This window comes from Petaurus breviceps, unplaced genomic scaffold, assembly GCF_028583685.1.
Source record: "Petaurus breviceps papuanus isolate PSGF00001 unplaced genomic scaffold, PetGlider_PUasm1.0 63, whole genome shotgun sequence".
Classification (NCBI taxonomy): domain Eukaryota; kingdom Metazoa; phylum Chordata; class Mammalia; order Diprotodontia; family Petauridae; genus Petaurus; species Petaurus breviceps.
This window is the reverse complement of record NW_027186418.1, coordinates 153,286-169,425: the sequence shown is the minus strand read 5'-3', so window position 1 is coordinate 169,425 and position 16,140 is coordinate 153,286. Positions and strand designations below refer to the sequence as shown.

At 40.2% G+C, this 16,140-nt stretch overlaps 1 protein-coding gene across 1 annotated transcript in view; it reads right to left on the bottom strand.

Annotated features, from left to right (window-relative positions):
• LOC138173632 (HHIP-like protein 1) overlaps window positions 1-16,140 on the bottom strand; it is a 103,217-nt gene that overhangs the window by 39,901 nt on the left and 47,176 nt on the right. The window contains exon 6 of the mRNA XM_069103673.1: window positions 14,935-15,080. Coding sequence (XP_068959774.1) covers window positions 14,935-15,080 — 146 coding nt within the window. The remainder of the gene's footprint in view (window positions 1-14,934; window positions 15,081-16,140) is intronic.

Sequence of the window (16,140 nt, the reverse complement as noted above, 5' to 3'; positions counted from 1 at the left end):
AATTATTAAGTGTCTACTATGTACCAGGCACTGTGCTAAGCACTAGGGATACAAAAAAAAAGGCAAAAGACAGTCCCTGCCCTCAAGGAGCTTACAATCTAATGGGGGAGACAACAAGCAAACAAATATGTACAAACAAGCTATGTATAGGATAAATAATAAATAATTAAAAGAGGGAAGGCACTAGAATTAAGAGAGTTTGAAAGATGAGACTTCAATTAAGATTTCAAGGAAGCCAGGGAAATCAGTAGGTAGAGTTGAGGAGGGAGAACATTCTAAGCATGGGGAAAACCAGAACAAAATGCCCAGAGTTGAGAGAATGTCATATTCATGAAACAGTCGGGATCAGTGTCACTGGATCAAGGAATATATGGTGGGGAGTAAAGTATAAGAAGACTGAAATGGTGGTAGGGAGTGGCAGGTGGGGGTTGGCTAGGTTATGCTGGGCTTTGAATGCCAAGCAAAGGATTTTGTATTTGATCCTGGAGGTGATGGGGAGCCAGTGGAGTTTCTTGAGTGGAGAGGTAGAGGTGACATGATTAAACCTGCACTTTAGGAAAATCACTTTAGTAGTTGAATGGAGGATAGATTGAAGAGGGGAAGAGAGCCTTGAAGTAGGCTGACCCGCCAGCAGGCTACTGAATAATCCAGGTGTGAGGTAATGAATGGCTGCACCAGGGTGGTAACAATTTCAGAGGAAAGAAGGAGACATATTACATAGATTTTGCAAGGGTGAAATTGACAGGTCTTTGTGACAGATTGGATGGGGGGGCGGGATGAGAGGTAGGGAGGAGTTGAGAATGACATCTAGGTTATGAGACTGAGGGATTGGGAGGATGGTGTTGTCCTTGACAGTAAGTTAGAAAGGGATATAGGAGGAAAGATAATGAGTTCAACTTTAAACATGCCGGGCTTAAGAAGTCTATGAGACATCCACTTTGAGATGTTTGAAAGGCAGTTGGAGATGTGAGACCGGAGGACAGCAGAGGGGTTAGGGCAGGAAAAAGAGATCTGAGAATCATCAGCATAGAGATGGCAACTAAATCTGTGGGAACTGGTGAGATAACCAAATTAAGTAGCATACAGGGAGAAGAGAAAAGAAGAGGTCCCAGGCCAGAACACTGTGGGATACCTATGAATGTAGAGGGCGTGACCTGGATGATAACCCAGAAAAGAAAAGTCACTGAGAAGCAGTAATCTCATAGGACCAAATTTGATTACAGAAAATTTAAAGCTTTTGCACAAATATAATCAATGAAGTCAGAATTAGAGGGGAAACTATTGACTGAGAAAAGAAATCTTTGCAGAAACTTTCTCTGATAAAGGTCTACTATCCAAGATAGAAAGGTAATTGACACAAATCTATAAGAACAAGAACCATTTCCAAATAGGTAAATTGCCAAAGGAAATGAGCAAGCCATTTTTAAAAGAAAGGTGAGTTCTTAATAAGTCATATGGCAACACGTTCCAAATCACTAATAATAATAAAAGAAATACAAATGAAAACAACATGGAGGTCCTACCTCACACCCATAAGATTGGCAAAGATAACAAAAAAGAAAAATACCAGTTATCTGATGCCCTCACCACTGGTGGAGCTGTGAAGTGATCCAACCATAATGGAAAGCAAATTTGGATTTATACCCCCAAAGTCATTAAATTATGCACAACTTTTGACCAAGTGAACTACTATGAACTCTGTAGATATGAAAGACAGAGGAAAAGAAATCATATGCACAGAAATATTTGTAGTAGTACTTTTTGTTATAGTAAAGGATTAGAAATAATCAATTGGGACTTGGCTGTTCAAATTATAGTATATGAATGTAATAGAATCTTATTGTACTATAAAAAATGGTAAAAGGGAGGATGGATTCAGAGAAATCTGAGAGACCTTGTATGAACTGATGCAAAGTGGAGAAAACAGAACCAGGAGAACAAATTTATAACTGAATACAACTTTGTAAAGAACAATAGCTTGGAAAAATTTAAGAACTCTGATTGAGGGGCAGCTAGGTGGCACAGTGAATAGAACACCAGCCCTGGAGCCAGGAGAACCTGAGTTCAAATCCAGCCTCAGACACTTAACACTTACTAACTGTGTGACCTTGGGCAAGTCACTTAACCCCAATTGCCCTGCCTTCCCCCCTCCAAAAAAACACAAAAAAGAATTCTGATTGATATAATGATTAACCCGGGCTCCAGAATACTTATGATAAAGCAAGAATTGATTCCTAAGGCAATGGGGAGCCACTGGCACTTATTGAACACTGAAGAGACATTGTCAGGTTTATGTCTTAAGAATACTACTTTAGTCCCAGGGAGGAGAAAGCATTGGAGAGGAAAAAGAGCTCCTTGGTTTTATCTAATTATAAACAAAGCAGCTAGGTGGCACAGTGCATAGAGTGCTGTACCTACTAGCTGTGTGACCCTGGGCAAGTCATTTAACTCTGCTTGCCTCAGTTTCTTCATCTGTAAAATGAGCTGGTGAAGGAAAGGGAAAACCCTCCAAAATGGGGTCACAAAGAGTTGGACACAACCAAAGTGACCAACAACAATTACAAACAAGCTAGCAGAATATACTGTGCCTTTTTAATTTAATTCCCAGTGTAACATTTTGCTTCAGATTATCAAGGGATGGAGATAAACAAGGATGGGGCCTGTGAGTCTTAAATATGGAATAATAAAAATAATGTCAGCTAACATTTAAATAGTGTTTAACTGTGTACCAGGCACTGTGCTAAGCAATTTACAATTATTCTCTCATTTTATTCTCACAACAGTCCTGGAAGGAAGGTGCTATTATTATCCTCATTTTACAGATGAGGAAACCAAGGCAAACAGAGGTAAAGTGACTTGCCCAGGGTCACAAAGCTAGTGCCTGAGGTCAGATTAGAATTCAGGCCTTCCTGAATCTAAGCCTGTCACTTTATCCACTATGCCATCCTAAAAAAGAAGTTTTTACAGTCAGCTGTGTCTTCTGTAAGTACTTACACAAAGCCTGTTTAGGAAAATTGTCAGCTAAATGGGAATTCCTCTCCCTTCTATTTCCTTTTCCTCACTCCCCCACCAGGTTCAAATGTGGAAGAACCTAATTAATTCAATATAGCCTCTCACACCATCTCCATAGACAACAGAGGCTCCACCCATAACCTCATGTTGTTATGGTGTTTCAAGCATTTTTAGTCCTGTCCAACTCTTCCTGGCCCTACTTGGGGTTTTCTTGGCAAAGACAGTGGAGTGGTTTGCCATTTCCTTCTCCAACTCATTTGACAGATGGGGAAACTGAGGCAAACAGGGTTAAGTGACTTGCCCAGGGTCGCACAGTTAGTAAGTGCCCAAGACTGCCTGACTATGGCGCCACCTAGCTGCCCAGAACCTCAGGTCCTCATAAGCAAAGAATTACCACGTATTACCCAAGGGACAGAGAATCACAGACCATCAAGGCTGGAAGAGACCTTAACGTCAGAAAACAGTAGATGTAGAAAGGTGGACCCAATAATTCTACTGTTGGGACTATTCCTGAAAGTGTCTTCAAAATCACAAATGATTATTCATTCAAAAATTTTCCCAGGAACATTATTTATAATTTCAGAAAACTAAAAGAATAAATGTCCAACTATGGTTAGATTATGATATGTTAATATAATGGAATATATTTATATAATAAACTTGAAGTTTGACAAATATGGAGAATAGAAAAAATCCAGAAAGACCTTTATGAAATGGAAAAAGCAGAGCCAGAAGAGAATACATGATGATATAACCTAATCATGATGATATAAGAAGAAAAGTAAATGAGAATCAACAAAAAATTCTGATGACATAGAGAAGCTACTGAAAAGTTATGAAATTTATTGTGGTGAAGTTCATTTATATGTAATCAGTTACACAGCAAATTTAATTCATGGAGCTGTGCAATGTGAGACAGGTGACTTGGGTGAGAAGCCTCTCACACAGACTGTGACTGTGTGATCCTGGGTAAGTCACTTAATTTCTCATTGACACAGGCAGCTCTAAGACTGCCAATTACAGAGCAGGAGGAAACTTCTTCACTGAAAACTCCAAACATCAATGAATTCACAAGTGTGACTTTTTAAAAAATTAATTTTCAATATTAAGCTTTATTAAATAATTTATTTTTTAAAAAACCTTTTAAGAAAAACAAGTTAGTATAGGGGAAAAAATGCTATAACTGGAATCAAATCCCAGAATTGATACTTAATAGTTGTGTGACTATATGGTTGTTTAGTCGTGTCTGACTCTTTGTGCCCCCATTTGCAGTTTCCCTGGCAAAGATGCTGGAGCGGTTTGCCATTTCCTTCTCCAGCTCATTTTACAGATGAGGAAACTGAGGCAAACAGGGTTAAGTGACTTGCCCAGGGTCATACAGCTAGTATCTGAGGCCAGATTAGAACTCTGGTCTTCCTGACTCCAGGCCCAGAGCTTTATCCACCAAGCCATCTAGCTGCCCTGTGTGACAGTAGGCAAATTATTTTACCTTTATAAACCTCAATTTTCTTCTCTGTAAAATAATATTAGAAGTATTTTTACTTCAAAAAAGTACTTTTACTTCAAACAATTGTTGCAAGAAAAGCATTTTATGAACCTTAAAGCACTACATAAAGTCATAAATAGATAAACCCTTATCATCACAGATGCTTAAAGCTGAAAGGCACCATGCAGACCTTCCAGTCTAGCCCACTTATTTTTAGAGGCTGCTAGGTGACACAGTGATTTGAATGCCAGACCTGGAATTAAGAAGATCTGAGACAGTTCAAATGCTGCCGCAGGCACTAACTAATAGGCCTGTGACCCAAGGCAAGTCACTTAATTATGATTTGCCTCAGTTTCCTCACCTGTAAAAAAAGAAATAATAATAGCACCTACTTCCGAGGGTCCTTGTAAGGATAAAATAAGATAATTTTTGTTTTATTTTTAAATTTAAAAAAATTAATGTTATCCTTTGTAAGGATAAAATGAAATAATGTTTGTAAAGTGCTTTGCAAAGCTTAAAGTGCTATATAAATATCAGCTATTATTAACTTTACAGATGAGGACATTTAGGACAAAAGAGATAAATAGACTTGCCCAAGGTCACAGAGAGAGTTGGTGGTGGAATGAGGATTAGAACCCAGGTATGTTGATTCCCAGCATCATTTCTTTCCACCAAACCAGGTGTCTATTAGAAGTAGGGGCTCTTTTAACCGGGGGATATAAGTCCTACCCAAGCACCAAAACAAACCAGATGCCACACTCATTCATCAGTCCTCAATTAGCACTTACTCTATGCCCAGCACTGGGCTGGTTTTGCAAAAACCCTTCTTCACAACACTTCAAGGGAGGTAGCATTCTTGTTATTTGAGACTCATCTTACAAAGGAGAACATGGAGGTTCAAAGTTATTAAATGACTGGACTGACTCATGAATGGTCACTCAGCTAAGGGTCAGAAGCAAGATTCAAACTCAAGGCTTCTGCCTCCAAATCTAGCTGTTCTTTCTCCTACATTGTAGAAGAGCAGGACGAGGTCAGAACATGGAGAGATCACTGGAGGTTGCTATGGTTAGGCTTCCTGGAAGAGTTGAAACACACTAGACCTTGACAGATGAATACAATTTGGACACGGGGCCAGTGTTCCGTATGAAGCAGGCCTCTTCCAAAAACCTTAGACCATGTGATTCTTCACTTGGAGGCCGGTTCACACAAAAAGGTTAAGCCCCTGGCCTAATCCACCCAGGACCTGAAGAGAAACCTCTCTCCCGCATCCTGAGCGACTAGTCATCTGGCCTCCTGAACATATGCAGGGACGGGGAATTCCTGAGGCAGTCTGTTCTATTTTTGAGCTCAATTAATAGGCTATCCTATACAATTCAGTAGTTAGGAAATTATATGCTATCTGGTACTGTTTGCTGTTGTTTCAGAGTAGTAATCTTATCTCCCAAACTAGAATGAGTTCCTTGAACATTCTTCAGTACAGGGATGGGCAGTCTAAGTACTGAGGATGACTGAGGAGGTGAGGGTGTGGAGCTATGAGTAAAGGCATGAGGGTGTGGGCCAAACACACACACACACACACACACACACACACACACACACGTCAATGGTATCAATTATGCAGCTGTGTTTACACAGATGCTGAGGCAGCTGTTTAAGAGAGTCAGCAAAAGGGGAAGAGATTTCCAAGAGGTCATAGAGTTCATCCCCCTGCCTTCAGGCAGGCACAGATCTAAACTATCCCAGTCCAATCTCAATTATTTTATTAGTTTCCCTAATTCCAATCTCTCCTCACTTCTCCCATCACTCCCCCGACTTTAATTTATCTTTTACACAGCTGCCAAAATAAAATATTACTTAAATGCAGATCTGACCATTCAATTCAACATTTACCAAACATCTACAATGAATAAAGTCCTATGCTGAGTGCGGAGGGCACAAAGACAGAAATGAGATAGTCTTTTCCCTCAAAGAAGCTTACATTCTATTGGGGGACACAAAAAGCATGTAGGTCATCAAATATAAGGTAGGTTGAAAAGGGGAAGATCCCTAGCAATTGGGGGGAGGAAGGAGGAATTCGGGGAAGCTTCACAAAGGAGTTGGCATCTATGCTAAAGCAGGTCCATTTAGGCATGGCTCATTTGGAAATAGGGAAGTGGGGGAAGCCAGTTGAGTTTGGAGGACAGATGTTTAACTTGAACATAGAACACCTAAAAGGGAATGAAGGGAAAAGAAGGGAAGTGAAGGGAAGCAAAAGATGTCAGGAAGAGAAGCTGGGATCAAATTCTAGAGGGCCAAGGATACTAGCCTAGGGAGTTGATATTTTATCCCAAAGGTTATGGGGGAACCCCTGAAGTGCTTTATGAAAAGAATTAACATTTTCTGTTCCTCAGGAAGATTATTTTGGCCAGCTGTATGGAAGAAAGATAGCAGAGGAGAAAGATCAAAATAGGAGTTTATTACAATAGTCCAAGTGAGAAATTATAAGGCTGAAACTAGGGCAGTGGATAAATGAGTAGAGAAAAGGAGATGAAAGGGAGAGATTCTGTGGAAGAGGAATCAATAAGACTTGGCCACTGATTGAATGTGATACAAGATGAAGAAAGAAAAGTCAAGGATCAATTAATCAACCTACCAACTGTGTGCCCACGAACTGTGCTAAGCACTAGATAAGTACGAGGTTACAAACTGGGGGTGCTTGTAAAGATGTTGGTTCCCCTTGCCCCTAATAGAAAAAGAGAAGCTTAGAGAAGGAGGAAGGGATTCAGGAGGGAAAAGGTAAATTTTGGACATTGAGTTTGAGATGTCAATACTGATGTAGAGGCCACAAGACTGAAGTTCAGGAGCATAATTAGAGTAGGCTACATGTATCTTGGGAATATACTATGTCGAGATGATCATTGAACTCATGGCAGCTGATGAGATAAGAAATCTCAGACATTGGTGCCCTTAGCTGCTACATGTGGCCATAAACACTCCTGAATGCAGCTCAAAATAAACAAACAAGCAAATAATGTAACAAAATGAATAAAAATACAATAAAACATAGATAATATTACATTTTAAAAACCCAAGCCAATATGCAGGCCATTGGGATCCTTATGTACAGATTAATGGCCCCTGTTTCTATTTGACTTTGACACCAATGACCTAGAGTATGCAGAGAGAAAAGAGAAGAAGGCCCAAGACAAAGACTTTGAGGATACCCATGTTATTTAGGTGGGATATATATGATGATCCTGAAAAGGATCCTGAGAAGGAATATCAGACAAGGAATGAACCAGGATAGCAAAGAATTGGAAATGGAGGGGATGACCATTCATTGAGAAATGGATGAACAAGTTGTGGTATATAATTGTGATGCAATATTACTGTGCTTATAAGAAATGATAAGTAGGATGGTTTTGGAAAAACACAAGAAGACTTATATGAACTGATGCAAGGTGAAGCGAGTGGAACCAAGAGAACACTGTACACAGCAGCAGCAATATTGTACAATGATCAACTGTGACTGACTTAGCTACTCTCGGCAATACAGTGATCTAAGACAATTCCAGAAGACTCATGAAAAATGCTGTCCACCTCCAAAGGTAAAAAAAAAAAAAAACAATTGATGGAGTCTCAATGTAAATTGAAACATAATTTTTTCACTTTATTTTTCTTGCTTTTTAAAAAAATATGGTTAATATGGAAATATATTCTGCATGATTTTACATGTATAACTGAGATGTTGCTTGTCTTCTCAATGCATGGGGGGAGGAACTGAAGGGAGATAGAGAATGTAGAACTCAAAAAAATTTTTTAAACAATGTTTAAAATAAATAAATAATGCATTTATTAAAGAAATGAAAGAGGAGTCGGCAAGGTCACAGAAGCTGATGCTCTTCCCTCAAGTCTTTCCCCATCCCAGACCATCCCCCACTCATCTGCCAAGGTGATTTTTCTAAATTGCAGGATGAACTCCAATGGTTCTCTATTACCTCCAAGATTCAACAGAAACTCCCCTGTTGTACATATAAAGCTCTTCCTAACAGTGTTCTTCTTATACCTTATTTCCCTCCAAGCACTCTAAGATCCAGCCATTGCTCAAAAATGACACTCCCATCTCTTTACCCCCATGCCTGGACTGATCTCCCTCCTCACCTTCACCTACTAGCTTCCCTGGCTTCCTTCAAGACTATACTCAAATCTCACTAACTTCAAAAGGTCTCTCCCTGTCCTTGTAATTGTTAGTGCCTTCCCCTCTCAGACTGCCTTCCATCTACTCTGTACAGATCTTCTATGTACCTAGTTATTTCCATATTGTTTCTCCTATTAAAATATGAGCTCCTTGAGGGCAGGTCTTAACTTTTCTTTGTATTCCCAGCACTTAGCACAGTGTCTAGCACATAGTAGGTGATTAATAAATGCTTGACTGAGTGGCACACGCATGTAGAGGAGGCAGTAACCAGGAGAGGAGTGTGGGGAGACAATAGTATCAAAAGTTGCAGAGAGGTTAAAGAGGAAAAGACTAAGAAAAAGTGACTGGATTTAACAACTAAGAAGTTATCAGAGAGGGGCGGTCAGGTAGCTCAGCGAGTAAGAGCACTGGCTCCAGTGTCAGGATGACCTGGAGATCGAATCCCAGGCTCAGACACTTAGCACCCACCCAGAAACACCTGGCCGTGTAACCTTGAGCAAGTTACTTAACCCCAATTGCTTAGGGGCGGCCAGGTGGCTCAGCAAGTAAGAGTACCGGTTCCAGTGTTGGGATGACCTGGAGATCGAATCCCGGGCTCAGACACTCAGCACCACACCCAGAAATAACTGGCCGTGTAACCTTGAGCAAGTTACTTAACCCTGATTGCTTAAAAATTAAAAAAAAAAGAAGTTATCAGAGAAACCTAGGAAAATGTATATGAGATGATACAGAGTGAAGTGAGCAGAACCAGAACAATTTATATGATAACAACAACATTGAAAAGAAAAACAACTTTGAAAGACTTAAGAACTCTCTTCAACACAATGACCAACCACAATTCCAGAGGACCAAAGATTAAAGATGTTACCCAACTCAAGACAAAGAATTCATGGACACAAGTGTAGAATGTCACTTATGTTTTTGAACATGGTCAAATCAGGAATTTGTTTGGTTTAACTATGCATATGTTTATAGCAGCATTTTTAAAAAAAAATTTGGTTCAGGGGAGGCTTTGGGAGGGATAAAAATAAATGCTTATTAATTGAAAAAATAAAATATGGAGGCGGCCAGGTAGCACAGCGAGCAAGAACACCGGCCCCAGTGTCGGGATGACCTGGGGGATCGAATCCGGGCTCAGACACTTAGCATCCACCCATTAACACCTGGCCATGTAACCTTGAGCAAGTTATTTAACCCCAATTGCTTTAAAAAAAAAAAAGAAGAAAAAATAAAATATAATTTGAAAAATAAGAGGCCACCAGTAACTTTTGAGAGATACCTTCAGTTGAATGGTGGGGTCAGACATTATTTTGCATAGTGATGCAGTGGATAGAGTACTAGGTCTGGATTCAGGAAGACCTGAGCTCAAATCTAGCCTCAGACATTTACTAATTGTGTTACCCTGGGCAAGTCACTTAACCTTGTTTGCCTCAATTTCCTCATCTGCAAAGTGAGTCAAAGAAGTAAATGGCAAACCACTCTAGTGTTCCTGCCAAGAAAACCCCAAAGGGGATCACAAAGCATAGCACAGTATTGAAATGACTCAACAAGAAGCACGTGTGGAGGCCATGAGTTTTGACTATATTCTCCAGTGAAAAGGAAGTCAGATACAGGATGACAGTTTGGAGTTGGCCAGCTTAAGTGAAACCTTTTTGATAAGGATAGGGAGACCCTGAGCATTTTTGAAGGTATCAAAAAGTCAAGAGATTAGTAGAGGGTGAAAATCTGAGATAAAGAGAATAACTGATGCCATAAACTCCCAGACAAGAGAAGGGATAGGTAGGTCTGATAGCAAAAGGAGAGGGGACAGAAGGAACACCTCCTTCTCAAAGACTCAAGCAAGCAACTTACTCAGAAATCTTCAGTAGTTCCCCACTGTCTATCAAAAATAAATAAACTCCTTAGTCTGGCATTCATGACCCTCCACCATCTTGATCTATCCTACATTTCTTGCCTCATTTTGTACGACTACCCTCTGAGCATTCCAGCCAGGATCAACGAACAGCTGTTCTGTGATCTTGCCTTGCTTTTGCAGGCTTCTGTGGACTTATATCTCCAATGCCTGGAATAACTCCCTGCTCATCTCTAAGTTGTGACATCTTCTCTTCCTTCAAGGCCTAGCTCAGGTTCCACATCCTCTAATGAAGCCATCCATCCCTGAACCCTCCAGCTCTACCCCTTCTTAAACCTTCCTAGAGAACTTGATCTAGACCCCTCTTTTGCCCCTTTCACATTCTCTCTTATCATCCTTATTTGTGCCTATTTCCAGTTTTACCTATTAAACTGTAAGGTCTTTGAGGATAGGAACCATGACATTTTCCATCTTTGGATCCCCAGCACAGCACCTTGCACTAAGTAAGCATTTCACAAATGGCTCAGTAGATAGAATTGGACCTGGAGTCAAGAAGACCTGAGTTCAAATCCTCCTTTAGACACTTACTAGATGTGTACCTTGGGCAAGTCACTTAACCTCTCAGCCTCCGTTTCCTCTTTTGAAAATGGGGATAGTAATAGCACATGCCTCACAGGATTGTTGTAAGAATCAACTGAGATATCATATGCAATGTTTTTGCAAACCTTAATGCTAGCTATTGTTATTACATTAATAAATGTTTGCTGAATTGAACTAAATCAAATAAAAATTTATGCTGTTTTTCTAAACATTTCCTCAGGCTAGGCATGCTGGCATAAGCCTGTAGGCCCTGCTACTGGGAAAGGCTTAGACAGATTGAGTTCAAGAGTTATGAGGAACAGTAGGACTAAAGCCTACTGAGTGTCTACCCTTAGTCTGGTGACAATATAGTGAGCCCTCGGGGAGTAGAAGGCCACCTACCTTGGGGGGAAGGGGGGTAGCCCAGGCTACCTGGTAAGGGGTGAACTGGCACAAATCAGAAAAAGGGAGGAGATTAAAGCTTCCATACAGATCAGTATTGGGATCAGGCCACTGGGGCTACTGCACTTTAAGGCCCTTTGAGATGGGAAGACCCAGTAAGCAAACAAATAGATAAATTAATGAATAAAAGAATAAGTAGATGAATGACTGAATGAGTAACTAGATAGACAGATAAATCAAAATAGATGAATGAATGAATAAATGAATGGCTGAATGAATAACTAGATAAATAAATGAATGAATAGATGAATGAATGAATAGATAGATAATTTAGGTGAATAAATAGATAAATGAATCAATCAATCAATCAATAGATAATTGAATAGAAATGAATGCATGAATGAATTTGTGAACTCAACCAAACAAAAAAACATTTCCTCATATCACCTATCACCTCTCCCCACCTTTTATATCCCATTGCCTCTTGTCCTCCCTTCCTCTCTCTCACTTTAAAAAACAACAGCAGCAACACAAAATATTTGTGTCCCTACTGATTTGCAACCTTGTGCACTGTTATTCTAGCGTGGTTGTCCTTCTGGGGTTGTAGATTGTCACTATAGTGAGAAGCTAAGGAACTCAAGATAATGGGCTATTTTTCTGTCAAGTCTAGTTAACTTACCACAAGGAAAAACCTCTGTTGCAGGACCACAAACTGACCCCAACCCTAAACTTGGCCATAAGCCAAATGCTACCCCAAACCCTCCCACTTCCAAGGCAGGCCTACAACCTGATCATTCCATCTTTCTCCTCGTTTTTATCTTAAGCATCAAAAATGCCCACCCTTTTCCCACAATTATAAATATTGACATTTCTGAGGTGAGAGGAGCACTGTTAAGCATAGAACAGGTCTCAAAGCTGCATCCTGGTAATAACAGAAGATTCATGACCAATTCTCCCCCATCTCAGCCTCTCCGGCCATAAAACGGAACAAACAGCTCCTACAGGCAGCCTCTGGAGTCATGCCTGGACTGTTTGGAAAAGGTCTAGAAATGCCTGTGGGTGGAATTATGTACAAGTGCTAAGCCTAATTAGCACAAAGCACTGCCAGCTATTTAAAGGGATGATTGTCTTAATCAGCTGGAAAAGACATTCATTTGTACCAAGCACAATTTATAGACCTAATTAGCATAGCCAAGAACTCTTCCATCCAGGTCCTTTGGAGAAAATGACTCAGTTCTCAGTTCTTCTTCATCTTTGGATTAGTGAAGTCAGCACATGAATCCGGCTCAAGGGCTCACACAGAAAACACCCAACTGCTGATGTCAGTGGCTAGTGTCTGACTGTTTGCCTGGGTCTTAGTTATTCTCCAGGAGTTCATCCATGCTTACTTGGCCCAAGCAGGGTGTTAATGACAGAGGCCAACATTCTGTGTCTAATCCTGTCTAATAAGCTCTGCTCTCTCTCCATGAGCATAAATCGCATCTCTAAACTGGACCAGACCATAAAACGGAGCAAGGAGAGAGTTTGTGGATGATTGGGGTAATCCATCCCTGCTACCTGGGATAAAAATTCCCCAAAGATGTTCGTTGAGCTTAGGCCAATAATGCCATTCTGGTAATAATGTTAGTAATCACAATACACTTTAGTGATTTGCCAAGTAAGTTCCTCAAGAAAACTCTATTAGGTAGCTCATGAAAGTATTACAATCCCACAAAACTATCCCATAGAACCTCAGATCTGGAAATAACCTCAACTGGCATTTAGCCTTAGCCTTCCTGGAGAGTAATTATCCCGTCTTGACTATTCCCAAGAGGTAACCTACCTAGCCACCACTTAAAGATATCCAGCTTTAAATAGCTCTGATTGTTGAACATTTTCTGTATCTCAAGCCAAAATCTTCTTTCTTGTCATTTCCCCTATTGCTCTAAGTCCTGCAGTTTGGGGCCAAGAAAAGCAAATTACATCTCTCTTCTAATGACATCCCTTTGGATACTTGAAGACAGTTCATGTCTACAGACCCGGACACAAAAATAATTCCTAGAGAGACAGTTATCCCACCAAGTCTCAGTTATACACCAGAGAGATGGCTGTCTGAAAGTGAGGCATCGTCCAAAGTTCTTCATGTAGGCAACAGTTTCATATTTCTCACCAGCCAGGACACACTCTTCCCAAACCTCCTCTTCTCTCAAGGAATAAGTTTCCCCTAAGGAAGATGCCTCTCAAGGGAATAGCTTTAACTAGGCCTCATCTGACTCACAGAACCAAGTATCTAACCAAACTGGAAAGGACCTTAGAATCAGATGAAGCACTCTGCTCTAGAACCACAGGTCCAGAAAAGGCCTCCAAAGGACTTCTAGTGCTGCTACTTCATTTCCTATTTGAGGAAACTAAAGCCAAGAAAGGTGAAATTATTTTGCCAAAATCACAATACCAGTTAGTAGATGAAGAAGACCAGAAACTAGGTCTCCTGACTCCTATCAGATAACAGAAAATGTCAGAGCCTGAAAGGGCCTTAGTAGTGATTGTTCAATCCCCTCATTTTATTTTTTTCCTTTTATTAAAATTTTTTTGGAGGGGGGAGGTCAGGGCAATTAGAGTTAAGTTACTTGCCCACGGTCACATGGCTAGTAAGTATTAAGTATCTGACGTCACATTTGAACTCAGGTCCTCCTGACTCCAGAGCTGGTGCTCTATTCACTGCACCACCTAGCCGCCCCCAATCCTCTCATTTTAAAGAAAAAGGAACTAAAATCTGTAAATGTAATATTATTTGTCCAAGGTCACAAAGGCAGCAACCTTCTCCCACCCAACCTAGAAGTAGCATCTGGGCTTAGAATCTTGTGCTACTAAACCTTTTTATTGAATAAAGGCATAAATACATATTAAAACAGTTACTCTGCCAGACCTACTTGTTTTACTGGGTTTTTTGTTGTTGTTTTTTGTTATAAGAGAAAGAATATTGAGAAATGTCTGAGATTTTTTTTTTGGTGAAGACAACAATAATTTTTCTTTCTGATTTGTGATGGAAAATGCTGACAACCAGAGAAAGAACTATGGAGACTGAATGCAGATCAGAGTATACTATTTTCACTGTTTTTTTGTTTTCTTCTCATTTTTTTCCCTTTTGTTCTGATTCTTCTTTCACAATATGACTAATATAGAAATATGTTTGACATGATTGTACATGTATAATACATATCTAATTGCTTGCTGTTTGGGGGAGAGGGGCGAGGAGGGAGGGAAAAATGAATGTTGAAAACTATCTTTACAGATAATTGGGAAAAATACTATTAAGGGGGGGAAAGAAAAAAATTTTCTTTTTTTTTTTTTAAGAAGAAAGGTATTATAAAATACATTAAACTACACCTACTTATCAAACAAAAGTTCAGCAGCTGTAGCTGAAACTACATTGAAACTTGAGTTTACCTGCCTCATCTTCAGCAAAGGAAATGATGTACTGATAATAGTTGTTGATCATGCCTGGAAACATGCATGTCTGCCCACGCCCCATGCAGATCTCATTGTACTGCCACTGTCTGGTGGCCTGGTTCTCCCTGAGTGACATCAAGCGCCTAAAGAGGAAAAGCAAATGGCATTAATACTAGTCACTAATGGTGCAGTCTGGAGCAGTGTAAAAGGTACTGACTGCCTTGGAACCCAAATCTCTGGGTCTCAGTTTCATGATTGTCTACCGCAGTGAAAAATTCTTTTTTCCTAGTATCATCCCCAATCCTTGCCCTTGTAGGAAAAATGGGATATAATTTAATTCAACAAATGTTTATTAAATACCCAGAGTGTCTCCAAACCATTTTCTACTTGGTTGCCAAGGTGATATTCCTTTTCTTTTCCTTTTTTTGAGGTAATCAAGCTTAAGTGACTTGCCAGGGGTCACACAGGCTAGATCTGAACACAGGTTCTCCTGACTCCGGGGCCACTCCCATAGCTACTGCACCACCTAGCTGCTCCCAAGGTGCTATCTCTAAAGCTCTTGGTGTGACCATGTCACTTCCCTGATCTCTGATCTCCAGTGACTCCCCATGACCCAAAGGGTCAAACATAAGTCCCTCTGTTGGATACTTAAAGTACTTCACAACTTGACCCCTTCTTACCTTTCCAATCTTCTGATACTTTGTTTCTCTTCACACACTCTATGACTCAGTAACTCTGGCCCATTTTATGTTCTTCAAACACAATACTCCATCTCCTATGTCCATACCTTTTCCTCAGCTATCCTACATACATGCAATGATTCCCCTCCTCTCCTTTACTTCCTGGGTTCCTTATTTTCCTTCAAAACTAAATGATTCTAGGGACGGCCAGGTGGCTCAGCGAGTAAGAGCACTGGCTCCAGTGTCGGGATGACCTGGAGATCGAATCCGGGGCTCAGATACTCAGCACCACACCCAGAAATAACTGGCCGTATAACCTTGAGCAAGTTACTTAACCCTGATTGCTTAAAAAAAAAACAAAAACTTAATGGTTCTGTCTTTCATGCCTTCTCATTTAAGATTACCATCCATCTACTCTGTATATGTATTGTATGCACATGTTGTCTCCTCTTATTTAAATGTAATCTGTGGGAGGACAGGGGTTGTTTTTTGCTTTTCCTTGTCTCTCTAGAACTTAGCACAA